The 16,705-nt window shown below is 37.6% G+C and overlaps 1 protein-coding gene across 5 annotated transcripts in view; it reads right to left on the reverse strand.

Annotated features, from left to right (window-relative positions):
- Positions 1-16,705, reverse strand: part of ARHGEF10 (Rho guanine nucleotide exchange factor 10) — a 120,522-nt gene that overhangs the window by 19,810 nt on the left and 84,007 nt on the right. For all 5 annotated transcript variants that reach the window (XM_084515976.1, XM_084515978.1, XM_084515977.1 and 2 more), the window contains 3 exons: positions 15,605-15,828; positions 15,018-15,175; positions 3,675-3,817 (listed from right to left, as the gene is read on the reverse strand). In XM_084515976.1, coding sequence (XP_084372102.1) covers positions 3,675-3,817; positions 15,018-15,175; positions 15,605-15,828 — 525 coding nt within the window. The remainder of the gene's footprint in view (positions 1-3,674; positions 3,818-15,017; positions 15,176-15,604; positions 15,829-16,705) is intronic.

Here is a 16,705-nt window from a genome sequence, read left to right on the forward strand (position 1 = left end):
TATTCCGTTACATTCTCTGGCTTTTTTGTTGTTGTTTTTAAACGGACTGCCTTTGCAGAGCTTAAGGCTCTACATGCACAGAGAACTCTGTAGGATCAAGGCTGATACTAAACAGCAATGCAAATGCCAGATCAAGGGTCAAGGCTGAGGACAAGTTTCTTCTTCACAGAAAGAGTATCAGAAAATAAAATTAATACATAACAACAATTGATGCATTTCTCACATGTCCTTTGCCAAGTAGCTTGAGGCATTGTGCCAGTGTGGGGCACTGCGCCGATGAAAATGATTTCCTGTAACACTACAACTACTACAGTAATGTATCATTAAAACAAGTGAATTGCAAGTCTTATCCAAGGGTGTTTTTTTTTTTTTTTTTTTAAAAAAAAAGCAGGAAAAGTGTGTAACACCCATAATCAATACATTGGATGCCAAATCTGCTCATTGGGTAACATTTTTTTTTTAAAAAAGTTTAAATCAGAGTCTTAAAAAAGCAGGGAGGTGTGCAATGAGATTGTGTTCAGAGGATAATGTACTTTGCACTTAGCAAATGCACAGGCAGTTAAATTAAATGCTTATGAAGCTGGGAGTGCCTTACAAGGAAGGCATTTATGAAATGATCTTGAATATGCTCTTGGGCTTGCGTGAGTAAGGTCTTCAAAACTTGTCAGGTACCTTTATAAATAGTTTATAATGACCCAGAGCATATAAAATGTATGCACAATAATAGAAAGCAATCAAGAAAAAAGCAGCAGTAACTTGAGGAATATGGAGAAATAAAGGATTTGCACAAAGGGAAGAATAACAGTTGAGCCTTGTGTGACACCTGCATTCCTGTTGACAGAGCAAAAATGAATATTACTGAACTTGATGCCAAAATTCTAGAGTCAAATCTTTACTACTAACTGAATCTCCTCTCAAGAGAGGACACAGAGGAAGAATACACCATTTCTTTGCTGATTTCCCTCCATACAGAAACACTTCTGCTCTGCACAGTACGGAAGAGGTAGCTCAGATATATTTTGTTTCTGATATTGTTAAAATATATCCTACAGAGAGTGCCTAAACTTCCTTGTGTATTAAACCAATACTGCCAATAAACATGGTATGGGCACCATAGCAGGTAACTTTCAGAAATATAAAACCAGGAAGTTATCAGAACAAGTCAGGTAAGTGAGGACAGCAATAAAAAGCACTGAGCTGTTTTGTCTGGTGAGATGATTAACACAGGATCAGTAACTGTGTATATCTTAGGATCAATAAAAAGCAACAGAAAAATCAACATTTGTTTGCACTTCTGTGAGGAAGAAAACATGCTATGGTATGAGTATTTCTGTGAAATAAACATGACCATCAGCTAGTCATGCAAAAATTCATCACAGTCTTGAATACAATGATCTGTGCTGCAAAAACATTATTCAACCCAGACACACCATTTCCAGTTGCAGCATTTCTTTATGTTGCTTGCTGCACCATTCATTGCTTGTGTGTTAATTATAGCTATAGAAGTCAGTGGATCTATAACAATGTAGGCTCTGAAAACAACGGATGGGTTAGTTTACAAAGCATTGGGAAATTGAAAGAAACCTCCAGTGATGTTTTTGTAGGAAAACCTGAAGTAAAAGCTAAAAAATGGAACTACTGTGTCTGAGAGAGATTGATAGAATCTTATTTGTCTCTCTCTGAACTTCTGTTTTCACTACTGTAATTGACAATGCCACGCTGTATTTTAGGAGTGTAAACTTAATATGTTCTTTAATCCTCCAAGCTTGTCTGGATTTGTTCTGTGCCAAAATAGCACACCATAATCCCACCTGCAGGCACGCAACCTGACCTGGGAAGAACTTGGTGACTGAATCAGGCCAGAACTGCCAAAATTATTTACAGTGATCTGGCTGTATAAAACCAATCTCAGGAACAATCTGACTGTGATCTACTACTGCTGCCACGTATAACTTGTGAGAATCAGAGACATCAGAAAGATCACAGAATCAAAGAATATCCCAAGCTGGAAGGGGCCCACCAAGGATCATTGAGTCCAACTACTGACTCTACACAGGACCATCCAAAATCAAACCCTACGTCTGAGAGCATTGTCCAAATGCTTCTTGAATTTTGTCAGTTTCGGTGCTGTGACCACTTCCCTGGGGAGCCTGTCCCAGTGCCTGGCCACCCTCTCAGTGAAGAACCTTTTCCTAACCGCCAGCCTGACCCTCCCCTGTCCCAGCTCCATGCCGTTCCCTTGGGTCCTGTCGCTGTCCCCAGAGAGCAGAGCTCAGCGCCTGCCCCTCCGCTCCCTTCATGAGGGAGCTGCAGGTGCCATGAGGCCTCCCCTCAGCCTGCTCTGCTCTGAGCTGAACAAACCGAGGGACCTCAGCTGCTCCTTGTACATCTTGCCCTCTAGACTCTTCACCATCTTTGTTGCCCTCCTTTGGATGCTAATAGTTTTATATCCTTTTCTTTGGTGCCCTAAACTGCATGCAGTTCTCAAGGTGAGATCACACCAGTGCAGAGCAGAGTAAGAATTCATCACACAAGTCTATGTCAGTAACTCCAGGTGTCCCAGAGGCTACCCCACAATTAAGGTAATTGGAAGTCCATCCACAAGAACCTATTTCAAAACCACCATTTCAAAATCTTTTCTTCCTCATAACATCCAAACCAAGAACAAAACAAGGATAAAAGAAAAATGAAAGGAAAACATAGAAGCAAAATATATGATTCTAGCATTTACTTCGATGAAGCAAGTCACCCAGAAATCACAGATAAAAACAGGAAATTAGGACACTCGCTCTCCCTGCAAACCCATGACAATGACTCACAGAATCAATTGTTCCAAACAGACAATTGTTGGGAGAAAACAGGATCATCAATGAAAAAAAAAAAAGGCAGCAACAAAGCACACACAGAAGGAGGCTGTGATCTCATCACAAATTCCAGCCTGAAAGAATTTCATGGCTGTAAACATCATGGCACTCAGTATAATTGTACCGTAGGTTGAAGGAGAGGCTTTAATCGCTCACATTTCATCAACTCTTAAACTTTAGGCGCTGAGACATTCTTTTGGTGGAGCGCTGCAATTTTAACAGAATGGAAGGCTTCATGCTTTTTGGAAAATGCGGTTGTAAATATGAGTTTGAATCCTTAACATTCTTCTGTCCTTCCAGAAAAGCTGACGTTTGCATGATTATTCATTTGAAAATGTTCTTACACAAAGCACATTTCTGTAGACCACTGAGAAACAGAAGTGATCCGAAATATGCTAAGAAATCCTCAGAAAGTAGAAGTCACATCTAACTATGCAGAGGCAGTCTCTTTGCATCAAAACCTTCTTCTGGAATGAATGGGCAATTCCTACAGGCTGCTTTTGTTGCTGCTTTCTTTTCCTTTCGATCTCATTTTGAAACAAACCTCTTCCCCCAAATACCCTATAAGCACTTTATGTAGAAACATGGGGGGAAGAAGCAGCATACCTTGATCTAATCAAACATCAGCAAAAAACATTGCGGTAGAATTTCAGGCTGTAGGGGGTGGGATTTAACACAATAAATGAAACCACAGTTTACAAAACGCTTCCTAAATCTTCACGTTTCTTAAAGAGATTTTAATGTTTGAATTTTACCACTTATACATTGCAGCATAGCATGTGAATAATAATTAATTTCAAAAGCACTTACCTCTATGGAATGCGTCACAGTGCTGATTATAAAAATTTGTCCACCACATGCAGCCCAAATGGTATCTTCCATCACAAGCAGACTTCTGACAGGCAGAACCCCCAGCTTAACTGTCTTCTGAGGTTCAGTGTTCCACATCCCATCTTTAAGAAAAAAGAATAAAAAGGACTGTACAACATATTGCAATCATTATTATAAAATACTTTTGGAAACGCTGTTTTAGTTTATTGATAATGACCAAACAGCACCCTCAAAAGGAGCTGCAAACTAATCCAGAGGCTTTAACATGAAAAATTGTAAATACACGAAGAATTGGAACAGTGATACCATAGAGCCTACTATGCAAAACTTTGCAAAGCTGCACTCTGTTTTGCACCTGTTTAATTTTAACTTTGAAGGTAAGTTTGTAAGAATAATCCCCTTACCTTAATGTTTTAAGAGGAAAAAACAATGCTTGTGTATTTGTTAAATGAACAAATTTCATCTGGATTAATTGCTCGTATAAACACTTTTCTTTCCAGAAGTACAGTCAGAAAGCCACAACTGACACAGTTTTCTCCCACTCAGAAGGAGCTCACAAGTGAGCTGTTTCAGCTGAAACCAAATTCCAACTAGGACAGATTCTTATTTCAAGAAGTTAGGTTTTTGTGGTAGGTTTTAATGAGTTCCAATAACTCTCTAGCAACATATTGATGGGGAATGGATTTTCTGTTACTAGATGCTTTGTGTAAGAAGGTGTTTTTTCATTTGGATGTTTTTTGTTGATGGTGGTTGTTGTTTTTAATTAAAACTGAATTCTGTGCTGTATCTTCACTTTTATTGTTATTCCCCTATTCTGGTTTTGGCAGGGATAGACGTTTTTTAATTGTTTTTATTTTTTATTATATCATTATGTATTTTTATTATCATTCTATTATTATTTTTATTTTTCATATCATTTTTATTCATTATTATTTTATTTATTATTACTATTCATTGTTATTATTACTATTTATTATTTATTATTATTTATATTTATTATTTTATATTATTTTATTATTATATGTTACATTATTTTTATTATTTTTAATTATATTTTTTATTATATTGTCCTCATCTCAACACTGCATTTTTCAGTTTTCTCCCCCACCCCACTGTGGGCTGGAGGGAGTGAACAAACAGCCGCATGGTGTTCAGCTGTCTGCTGGGTTAAACCACAACATCCCCAGCTATAACCCACAGTGTTTTCTGTGGACCACATTTAGCAGATCCAAATTACAATACGCAGTACATGTTGCAGCATCGTTTTTTCAGAGACCTTTTAATAAAAGCTGCATGCCACCGCTTACTGCTGTGGTCACTTACACTTGACATATCTTCAAAACGAGGATTAGCAGATCATTTGTCTAAAAAATGTAACAGCTAGCTATACTGTTGAAGTATTTGTAGCTGTCTTTTATCCATATATTTTGACCTTACCATTTTAATACTTCTATGAGTTTATGTCTATTGTAAGAACTCACTGAATATTCTCGAATACGACCTTTCTGTCCATTACTTAGTATTACTATCACAATCTGATAATGTATCTGCTTTAACGTTGAGATAAAATGCATCCAAAAGGCCCCATTTCTTCATTTGAAAGCCTTCTTCCTGCATAAGCTGCAAAAATGTTGTTTCCTTTACTTACACTGGTTTCAACTCAGTAGCCACTTGAATTTTGATTTATGAGACCAAGGTAAGCACATCTTTAGTCAAGCACTTGAGCACTTTTTTTTTTTTTTTTCCTCCTGTAATGAGTCCACCTTTCGTTATCTGCTTAGGCATTACCTGCTTGTACAATAACAACAGCAACAATGATAAGCCTCTGCTTTTGGAGTGCTTCTAATTGCTTCTGCCATCTGCATTATGCAGTCTTCACTGAGTCATTCCCAGGATGTGGCTCTGCTCTGAAAGCATCTTTGCAAAAATGGCATTTAGTTTCAGACTGTCAAAATCGTTTTCATGATTTCAGCTTGCAAGTAAGAATGTTTCCAATTATTAGCCTGCACACTCTCCCAGCAATGCAAAGTCACTGTGCTCTTCGTGACTCATGTGTACCATTAGCAATAAAGAAACTTCTGGAAAAGTTTGCATTTGCTAGCAACCACACAATCCTCAAATTAAATTCTTACCTGGAGGCTGCCCATACCCTGTGGATGCTCTAACCACTGTGTGCAGTTCAGTGCACACAGAACTTCACAGAAAAGAGCTGTACGTGTGTGCATATCCTGGCTTTCATTGCCTGTTACACTGACTGCAGAAGCTGTAACAGCATCTAGTACATAGCACCCTCAGCTTTCCTTTTTGGGGATAAACCCAGCATAATTCTACTACTGTCTCTTCTGAAGGATATGCCAAACAACAAGTTATCTTTTTATTTTTTTTCCCCTGTAGTTATACGGCCCACACTGAACAATTAATGTACAGACAAAACTGCTCAATGAACTCAATAGCTCTTTTTCTTAAACACATTCAATATATACATTAATCTATATCTAACACATAGTTGACTCTAAAGGGACAAACGAGTGGGGATTTTCAGCATCCCAACTGTGGACTCTGGGATTTAAATTTTGTTTAAATTCCTTTTCAAACATTTTTATTTCGTTGAGGATCGTGAGCATCCTCAAGTTCTGTGCAACTCCTCAGGTGGCTTAGCATTAAGCCACCTCATTAATTTTGATCGAGTCTCATTTAAAATCATCATCTAGCATTTGTAGCAGTTTTTGAATAAAAATGAAAATCAGTGCTGCTGTCACATGGATGTCAACTCTGAAAGAAAAAAAACAACATACTACAGGGTAAGGAGGTGGAGTTCAGTGTCACTGACAAATAGCAATGTTATGAATATTTGATTTAACAATTATGAGTATCAAAACCCACTTCTCAAAAACATTTTCTGTTGGTACTTTTAGCAAAACACTTTATCAACCCAGTTACTTTTAAGATTTCAGGGGACTGGAAAAAGGTGAAACAGAGACCTGATGTCTTTTGTGTTTCCATGACTTTATGCAAAGAAACAGCAATCCAACTTGACATCACCCCAGGAAAAATCTGGAGCTCAGTATCACCCTACAAAGATAACCTAAATATGAGATAAAGCTATTCTGCAGTACTTTTTTATTTCTTTTTGCAATCACTGTCCTCCAGATCAGCCAACGTCTGAGACAGAAAAGGTTTAAAAAAAAAAAAAAAAAAAAAGAGGGCAAGTGGGAAGACTCTAGCCTGGTAATGAGGACAGGATTTAAATGATGGGTAAGCTGTATTCTTATCCCTGCCTCAATGAACGCTTAATTAATTATACAAAGTGGGATGACACCAGGAGGAGAAATTAAGCATTGCTTCTTTCTCCTTATTTTGTGACGGCTGTTGAAATCTCTTGAGAGTTGGAACCATGGGTACAAATCCTCTCAAGCAAGGCAAGGGATTAAGCTTGGTAATCCAACACACTTCTGTGAATGCTTTAACCGCAGACTCCTGGCTAAAAGCAAGGTCAGGGCTTCATTCTGCTGACCAAGATTATTTGCACTGCTATTCCCCACCCAACCCCCAACCAAATTACTTAACAGGTCTGAATCTAGTTCACAAATAGATTCAAGACCATCAAAATCACAGTTTTGAGAACACATACTGCTCTCTCTGCCTGTCCTTCCAGATCTCACCAGGTCCTGTTCGATACAGCCTGCACAGATTTCATGTTTGATGTCCGCTTTTTCATGTTATCTGTCTGATCCAAAGTTCATTGCTTCTAAAATCTAAGTGAAATACTATCTCCACCTGTGTAAATGGATGCAAATTCAAGACACAGTTATGTAAGCATGCTCAGTAAGTGGCACTATCTATTCAAAACTATGCACGGCCCTTGCAAAAGAAATGGAGAGGCTTCATTTGAAGTTATAAATACTTGGTTAGGTACTCAATTAATATATTGGTTTCCTTGTAAGGAAAAGAAGAAAAAAAAAGGTGGGAAAGTAGTAGCTGAAGTAAAACTTTTGTTGGTAAAAAGTCAAGGCATACACCAGGACAAAGCCAGACCAAGGAGCCCAGTGTGACTTCTTGCAAATTGTTTCATGAAAAGCAGGAACTGATCAAAAGAAAAATAAGCAATGGAGATGTATATAATGCAGCTCACAGAGACCTGGCTGGAGAATGCCCTTCAGAGTGTCCACAGAAATGTGGCTTAAAATTCTGTTCTGTCAATGAACAGAATTTGTTCTTGTCTCTGTTCTCTAAATAATCATTGTTTTAATTTTAAGATTTCCTGGTCATCCTTATCTTTAGACTGCTAAAAAGCTACAGACAATAAATTCTTCTTTAACCTACAAGGTAAGCATATAGTTACTACATGAGATACAATATGCAGTACAATTATCCCATAACCAGAGGCTGGTCTGCATGTAGAAAAATCAGTTGTTGCACTCTGAGCAAATACATGATCGGAGCCTGACACCTGTGGAAACAGGAAGGGGAAACAGTGGGAGAAGAGAGAGGAGTTTTCCTTCTGCTCTGTGAGAAAAGTCTGAAAGTATTAACAATACATAAAGATGAGCATATTTGCAAGTTTTAGTGGACTCGGAGGTTAAACCGAGCACATCAAAGCAGGCATCGACTATTATTACAGATATATCAAATAGCTAGTACATGAGACATGACAGCCTTCACAGACATCACTTGAATAGGAGTCATCAGTATGGACTGCAGGCAAGGTATTCATTTGCAAGAATGAGATGTGTCTACAAAACCTGAATACAGGGTCAAATACATAATTTAGTATAGGGACTTCTAGAAATAAGATGTTATAACTTCTGATATTTGTATCTTTTATTAATATTTAAAACATGAGAACAGTTTTTAAGCACTGTTGTATCCACACACCAATATATTTTATGCCACTGTTTATAATACACTTTGTAAACTATATTTTTCCAACAGTTATGTGCCATAGTTTACATCCCAAAGTTGAACAGTATCTTGCAATGCTCATATCAGGCTGCTTAGCTGCATCAGAGTAAGATATCTTATGTTCAGAAAATGTTTCTAAGCCCTTTATGTAAAAGGACATTGTTTCTATTAGTGTGTTTTGCTATGTCTCCTGATTTTTATGTTTTATAAAACCAGTTATCCTGCAACTCATTCAAATTTAATCAAGCAGGGAAGAAAAGTTTTAAAACAAATTTCATTTTATAAGACTGAGTAGTGGCTATTTTATGATTCTGTGGTTTGTTTCCACAAAACCCAATGCATTGATATTACCTTTATAGATGATTATAAAAATAAGTTCATTATTCATTTTTAAAACATTTTATTTTTAATACCTTTATAATTTGTGAGTGTTCTCAAGTCTTGATCTAACCTGATAAATACAATTTACTTCCTCAGAAAGTCTTTTCAGAGGTTGTAGTAGTTTTCCCTTCCTTTCTGCTTTCAGCAGAGCTGAACTAAACCCGCTTTTTTGTTGGTAACTTCCTCTCTTGCTTAGCAGCACTATTGATGATTTTGACAGAGCTGCCAACACAGCCCTGGGAACAGTGCTTGTTGGTTAATTTGTGCAGTGGAGCACAAACATTTTTCCATCACATGGTACACAAACCAACACAGTTGAGGAGTAAGATAGTAGCTACAGAACTAAAAAGTTCAGCACATTTCTAATCACATGGAAATAAGCCGAAGGACCCAGGTCTGCTCTTCTAAAAACAGGTGTAAATAGGAGTGTCCTGTGCTGCACATGCATATAGTTGATTTTTCATATATATGCAAAAATGTTATATAGCTGACAGAGCCCTACCTAAAATTACAGACAGAGGTGGCACTGGAAGCCCCAGCATGTGATATCCAAATAAGACTGATAGCAATGTCAACACATTTCTGGTAGCAAGTATTTGGAAATATTGCTAACAGTGATAACACAGTCAAGATAACAGTATTTATTTCTTTTTCAGTATCACTGCTTTTCCCTAACAGCTTGGTACCATTCATTACTTTTCATAGCAATACCTCTCATCCCTTTCTACCTCAAGTGTTGATCATATACCAGAACCACACTCTTCAGACACACTGCAACTGTGCTTAGATACTTGTCCTTCAGACCCAAGCTCTGAGGTTTGATATCAACCCTTTACATTCCACATATTCCCCCTTTCCTGGATTTGCCAAAGTACATATGCCTTGATCAGCTTGGCAAGACATCCACCTTGCTAATGAAATAACCTGCTCTCCCTTAACTTTTTGATCTATTTCCCCCTACTCTTATATTTCGTCTTAATTTTGTTCCTTTTCCTTGATATTAATCCTCTGAAAATAACTAATCCATGTCCTGAGGCCTCTTCAGACAGGTAAGTCATCAAACTCTTGACTAACTTCAGAGCTGCCAACATTTTTCCTGGTGAAGTCTTCGTAAAGAATGCAAAACTCTGCCCTGTTCATGGCCAGAACTGCCCCAGTTCTTGTTTACACAGCACATCAACATTCTATTGCAATACTCAAACCTGAGCTTTCTGTTATTCCTTAAACCTCAGGGCCAGAAACTAGCAGCATACATCTACACAGGATCTAAAAAAACAAACCAAAACAAACAAACAACAACAATAACAACAACAAAAACACTGGCAAACACTGCTTTCATTAAAATATATGAGGCTTCCACTTCTAGATGTGTGGGTCATTTCTGGCTATGGCAAAAGATTCAAATCAGCATCTTCTGGATTCCAGGAGAGACCTCCAGCCACCTGGGTGAGCTCCACTCAAAATGGAAATGGCAGCAGACCCAGTCTCTTCTTTGTGTTAAAACTGAGCCACTTTTCAAAAAAAGGTGAGAGGGCAACAGAACAAATGAAGTTTAATACAGTTCATGTACTAAATCATCATTGGATAAAACAGAGATCTCTCCACTTGAGAGCTTAGTGCCTTAGCCATTAGGATACAATATGAAAGACTACATGTCCTCTTTCTCCTATCCTGTTTAAAGAGAAGAGGAATGATTCATCCTCAGCTTAAAAAAATAATTATAGATGCAAGCTCTCCACTGTGAATCACAAATGGAGATTGGCACTTCTCTAGCTCTGCAGCACCTGGAAGGAGGATGACATTAAGAAATGCCTTGCTTCAATTCTTTATTAGCTTGCTTGGATATTACTCAAAGAATCACAGAATGGTTGAGGTTGGCAGGGACCACTGGAGGCATCTGGTCCAACCCCTGCTCAAGCAGGGCCACCCAGAGCAGGGTGCCTAGGCCCATGTCCTGGCAGCTTTTGAAGATCTCCAACAAGGAGACTCCACAGCCCCTCTGGGCAACCTTGTGCTCAGTCACGCACACGGTAAAAATGTGTTTCCTGATGTTCAGATATTTATCTGTGCCTGCTGACTCTTCTGCTATTCCTGAGCACCGCTGGCTCCATCCTCTTTGCACGCTCCCTTCAGGTATTTATGTAAATTGATTAGATCCCCCCTGAACCTTCTGTTCTCCAGGTTGAAGAGTCCCAGCTCTCTCAGCCTCTCCTCATAGCAGAGAGGCTCCAATCCCTTCATCATCTTCATGGCTCTCTGCTGGACTCTCTCCAGTAAGTTCATGTCTCTCTTGTACTGGAGAGCCCAGAACCAGATGCAGTACTCCAGGTGTGGCCTCACCAGTGCTGAGCAGAGCAGAAGGACCTCTGAGCATGCAGAGTGCTGTGAACTTCATTTTCGGGCTGAATATGCAAGGGCTCGCTGCAGGTACTGCAAGTGAGAGGCTACAGATTGCAATTGCATGCTCAGAAGTCAGGCACTGTAATCAGAGCAGCAAGTCTTTTTAGTGTATCTGTTCTCTCATCTGAACCAAACCCTTTCTGAAATTACTAATATATTAACTGTTCTAGTCTTTGCCACAATCATACTGAGATTTTATTTCCTTTTCCTGTTTCTATCCATTCTCTTTATAGACTTCATGGGAAGGAAACGTGCATAAGTGTCCTGAAGAAAGGAAGTACCTGGAACTGACTACAGTACACCAGGGACAATACACCTACCTTTTATAAAGATTGTGATTTCCTTTTCCTAAGATACTTTTGTGAATGGAAGTCAAACATATGCTGACCTTTTTTGCTATTACGTCACTCAGAAAACACATCTGTTGGTCTGTCTGCAATCAGCACAAAGAGGTTTTTGTTACATTTCTTACACAGACATTGCAACATACTTTTTCCTTAACCTCATCTAAAAGTGTTTTGCCTGGAAATATTCCTAATAATTTGGTCTGGGGCAAACACTGAATACACAATATTTCAGAACGATAACTGTGCAAACTTCCTAGCACTGTATACAAGTTCTCAACATGCAAAGTGTCAGATGAACACTACAATCCACATCACTACCATTCCCATATAAACATTTAACATGCTAGCTGTTTTATGGTTTCTCAAACTAGCTTTCTTACTCACAAAAAAAACAAAACAAAACAAAACAAACAAAAAAAAAAAACCCACATGCCTAGATGTAATTATTAAGGCTTCTATTTCTAGGATTAATATTAGTTCACCTACCTCCTAGCTCTTCTGTGACATCTTCTCAGATGACCATGCCAGCTCACATTTTGGAACTGAGTAGATTTCAAGATAACAGTGCCCCATTGCCTTTAATTTATTTTCAAATACATTCAGGTTCAAATACTTTTTAATCCAAAAGTGAAAACCCACCAACACAGAGGTGTCTGAGTAAACATGACTGCCCTCCATGAAGGAGGAAGTTACACCGTGAACCTCCAACTCTCCCATTACCATGCCATGTGGTCCTCAGCTCTTTACTTCCCATTTTAAATTACTCCATGAGAAGACTTCTCTGCAGCCAGAGCATTGCAGATGCTGTCAAATGGACAGAGTTTTCTTGAGAAGAAAGTCAGAGTAGAGTACTTGCTATTTCTAAACAAGCTGTATGCTTTTATGTATTAAGCCATCTGAAAACAATAGGAGCAATTATACTTATTTGGGTGATGAATACCAAATGACAGAAGTCTACATAAGACTACATATGTACATATGACTACATATGTACAGGCATTGAGCTTCAGTGACTGAACTGATCCACAAAACACTACCTATAACGGAAGAAACAAGGATCATAATTCTAATAGAAACAGGCAGATAGATTTTTCACCCTGGAAGATTACTTACTCCTTCTTATTCATGAAGTACCACAATAGGCTGCACAACTATTTTACCTGTGCATCCCAAAACATTTGTCTTTGAATGCAGGCTTCTAATCAGGATGTCTGGTAATGCAGTTGGTTATATTTCACTTTCACTTTTAATTTTTGCCTTAATCTCCTCTATGCTGACAGACCAAAAAAAAAGAGTTGATTCCTATATGGTTGGAAGGTAACCCCCTCTGCAGAAGAGAAGGCGACACGGACGAATTACACAAAGCTCTTATTAGGCTGCACTCTCTGTCCCTTCTATTTCCCTGCTCAGATTCCTTTGTTTGGTAAAATAGGTCAGTGCTCATAAAAACACCCCTTCAGGGCTGGAGGATCACATGACAGCAGCAGTGAGCTATAAGGAATCCAAATGCTAATGTGGGGGCAGCTGATTTGCACTACTTTCACAAGGCATGGAGAACTGAAATAACAAACATAGACCAAACTGCAAAGGAAGGCACCACAGGATGAGTCAGGAAAAAAATAAAAAAAATAAAAATAAAAAAAACACATTTCCCATTTGAGCTTCAGCTATCCTGAAAGAGAACGTAACAAGCTCCTTGAATACTCAGCTGCACAAAACTGGTGTCTTAGAGGAAGGGGACACTATGATCCTGGTCAATCCTCCAGCTCACAATTCTGTCTGCCCCATTCTTAACTCGCTCTGTAGATATGCAACCCATGCATCCTTTCTTACCTATACTGCTAAGGATGCCACTCTTGTTTTTCAATGGTCTTTTTCAGAAGAAGTTGAGTGACAGCAATCTTAAACACACCCATCGCATTCAGAGAAGATCGCAGTTGCACTTTCTACCCCACACAGGCAAATACAGAAATTGAAGCGTCAAAAAATGATGCTGTGAGACTAGGGTCAAGGTTTCTCTGCCTCTGAAACAAGGATAAATTTGCTATTCAGTGGGAAAAAAAAAAAAAAAGGGGGGGGGGGCACTGAAATGTAATGTCTGGCTTCAGATAAGAGAAGACAGCTCAAGAAGGAAGAAGGAAACCCACTGAGTTGAAGATGGCACTTGGTGAAAGAAAATCTCTTTCCCAACACTTTGAGATTCTTTGCTGCTTGAAAAGGTATTTCCCAAACTCTTTGTATTATCTAACACTGGACAATACAGGTGGCATATCATTTCTTCCACAAATTTAAGTCACTGAAGTTGGCTTTGCAGTTAGAGGCTCGCAGGATTCAGTAGTTAAGGTGTAGTGCCACACAAACACAGCTGTACTGTTCACAGCACCTGTCATATTAGAGAAGCACAGCAACAACACTTATGCACCTCAAGATAACAAGGTATATTAGGTAGTAGTGCCAGCTCTGCACTTCGCAAGGTTAGGTGTGTCTCTGCTAACATCTCACTTAGAGCTATTTAAAAACTCAGGTGTCGCTGCTCCCCACTGCTTTTTGAGCTGAACTAACTGTACGTGTATGTGGTACTGCAGGAAAGTTCATGAAAAATTCTCAAAGTGCACAGACTTCCACCCAAGCCAGCTCTGAAGAAGCCAGTTCTAGTTCAGAAGTGGTACCTGGGATTCTCCTTTACTCAGATTATTTTGAACAATTATTTAGCTAGATAGAGCACAAACGACCAAAATGGCAATGAAAAATGAGTCCTACTGTGAAATATATGAGATGCACAAAGAGGAATCACTTTCATCTGAAAAATAAAAGCTGACTCATTATTTCAAATGAGATATACAGAAATCTTTACCATTAGGAAATTTTTGTCTTTCATAAAGATAACAGTTCATAACAATTGATTTTTCAGGAGTGAAGAAGTGTTGAAGTTAATATTGAGAAGTAGAATGGAATTAGCATACTGCTATGTAAAATACAGCAAACAATGTTATCAAATATAGGGAGTCATGACACTGAATACCTAAGGTTTTAAGCCGGAGCACTGATCAGTTTTCATATGTATTTTATGGTACCAAATAAAAAGAACAGTATCAAATTACCAAGTATTCTTCAAAGTAATAAATGAAAATATGATTTTTTTTTTTCATATATATTTTTCCCCTGTAACTGCAGTAACCTTACTTCAGCATTTCTACATGGAGAAACAATATGGTAGTGGAAAACTGCTTGTGCCAAAATATACTGACATGCAAGTTCCTCAGGATGTTATCAAATCATATCACTACATTACCTTCTGCTTTTGTGTAGATTGCAATGTTTCCATTTACCAAGCCAGCAAACAAGTATTGCGACATATACGTTAAGCTCATAACAGTTGATTTTTCAGGAGTGAAGAAGTGTTGAAGTCGAATTTTCTTTGAACCTTGGCAACTTTTGTAAACAGAAATGCTACAAAGAGAAACAAGAAAAAATAAAACTGCAAAATTGTATTTTATTTAGATCTTAATATAATATGCATGAAAGAGTATGTAACAAAATACCAGGGGAAAAATTTACAATACCTAAAAATTAGGTTGCAACATTACAAAAATAGTATTTATATTGTTCAGACATGATGTATGATTAATAAAATTTCATCAAAATATAGGTATTATTTTCATCAAATACAGGTATTATTTTCATTTTATATAGTACAAAGTATATTTCAAAATCATGTGGAGCGTATTTTTTCTTGATTTAGGTGGAAATGATGAGTTGATGTCATTGGGTATTCATGAATACATTATTAAAAAGAAAACGTGTTCTAGAAAGCATCTCACACATTTTTGCTAGAGTAGTAAAGCTAATCATATATAGTATACTGAAAATGAGAATCACCTTCCTTCTTCCATGCCAAGGCAAATAGTAGGCACATTAGAAGCTTTTGCAGGAACATTTTCAGAATCTAGAGACATATTTCGTTCTTTTAGTTTCTCCTCCTCTGGTATGTAGACCATGCAAAGAATCCGTGATTCCACATTGAAGCACTCAATAACCTTAGGGCCAGAGCTCTGAAATGAGACTATTGCAATCTGGCCCATCTGATTAGTACAACTACCAATCTGAATTGGGAGAAAAAAAAATAAAATAAAAGATGAAGTCTGATGCCTGACTCCAGCAAGACCAGCATTAACAAGAAAGAATACTGGAAAGTAAAAGAGTGCATCTCTAGTTGAACAAGAAAATAATTCAGCACAAACATGTTTTTAAAGATTACGTAAGAACATAAAATTCCCTCATATACTTACAAAAACACTTTTTTCTTTGAAGACAAATATTATGACCTGGGATGTTTAACTCATATGCATATGTACATACTGAAAATAATGCAATTACAGAAACTAATTGGTATATTTTAGGGAGCTGGGAAGTGTGGAAAACTAAATTATCTGCCTGGGCAGCAATACACATTTATATAGTGTACTTAATTTATAACATTTAAAAATACTATAAAAATGTTATATATTATGTTTAATTTATAACATTTAAAAATGTTGTGAACATTTTTATGTTTATACGAAATGAAAAAAACATGGCAAACGAGAAGAAAGAACATTACATTGTAGTAAAAAGGCTTTATTGGCAGGTATTTGTGATGACTGTTTACGAAGACCGAAGACAAAAAGAAATTACACAGGTCATCCTGAAAACGACCGCTAACAAAAACTTTTAACTCTCAAAGGTTCCAGAATATTGCCCCTAAAAAATTTCAGTATTGTATTAAAAAGAAAATCTGCTGAAATTGTTTTAAAAACAAGTTTTGGCAAATGTCACTTTGTCTGCTGGGATATCAGCATATTTGGGGTTGCAATAAAATAAGTCAGAATAAAGCTATTTCCTATGTACAAACTTAAACAGATTATTTATGGATAAAACATTTTTAAAATATGGAAACAGACAAAAGGACAGTGTGAGCTCATATGGGTTTAAGTAGCCCTC

This window comes from Aythya ferina, assembly GCF_964211825.1.
Source record: "Aythya ferina genome assembly, chromosome: 3".
Taxonomy (NCBI): Eukaryota; Metazoa; Chordata; class Aves; order Anseriformes; family Anatidae; genus Aythya; species Aythya ferina.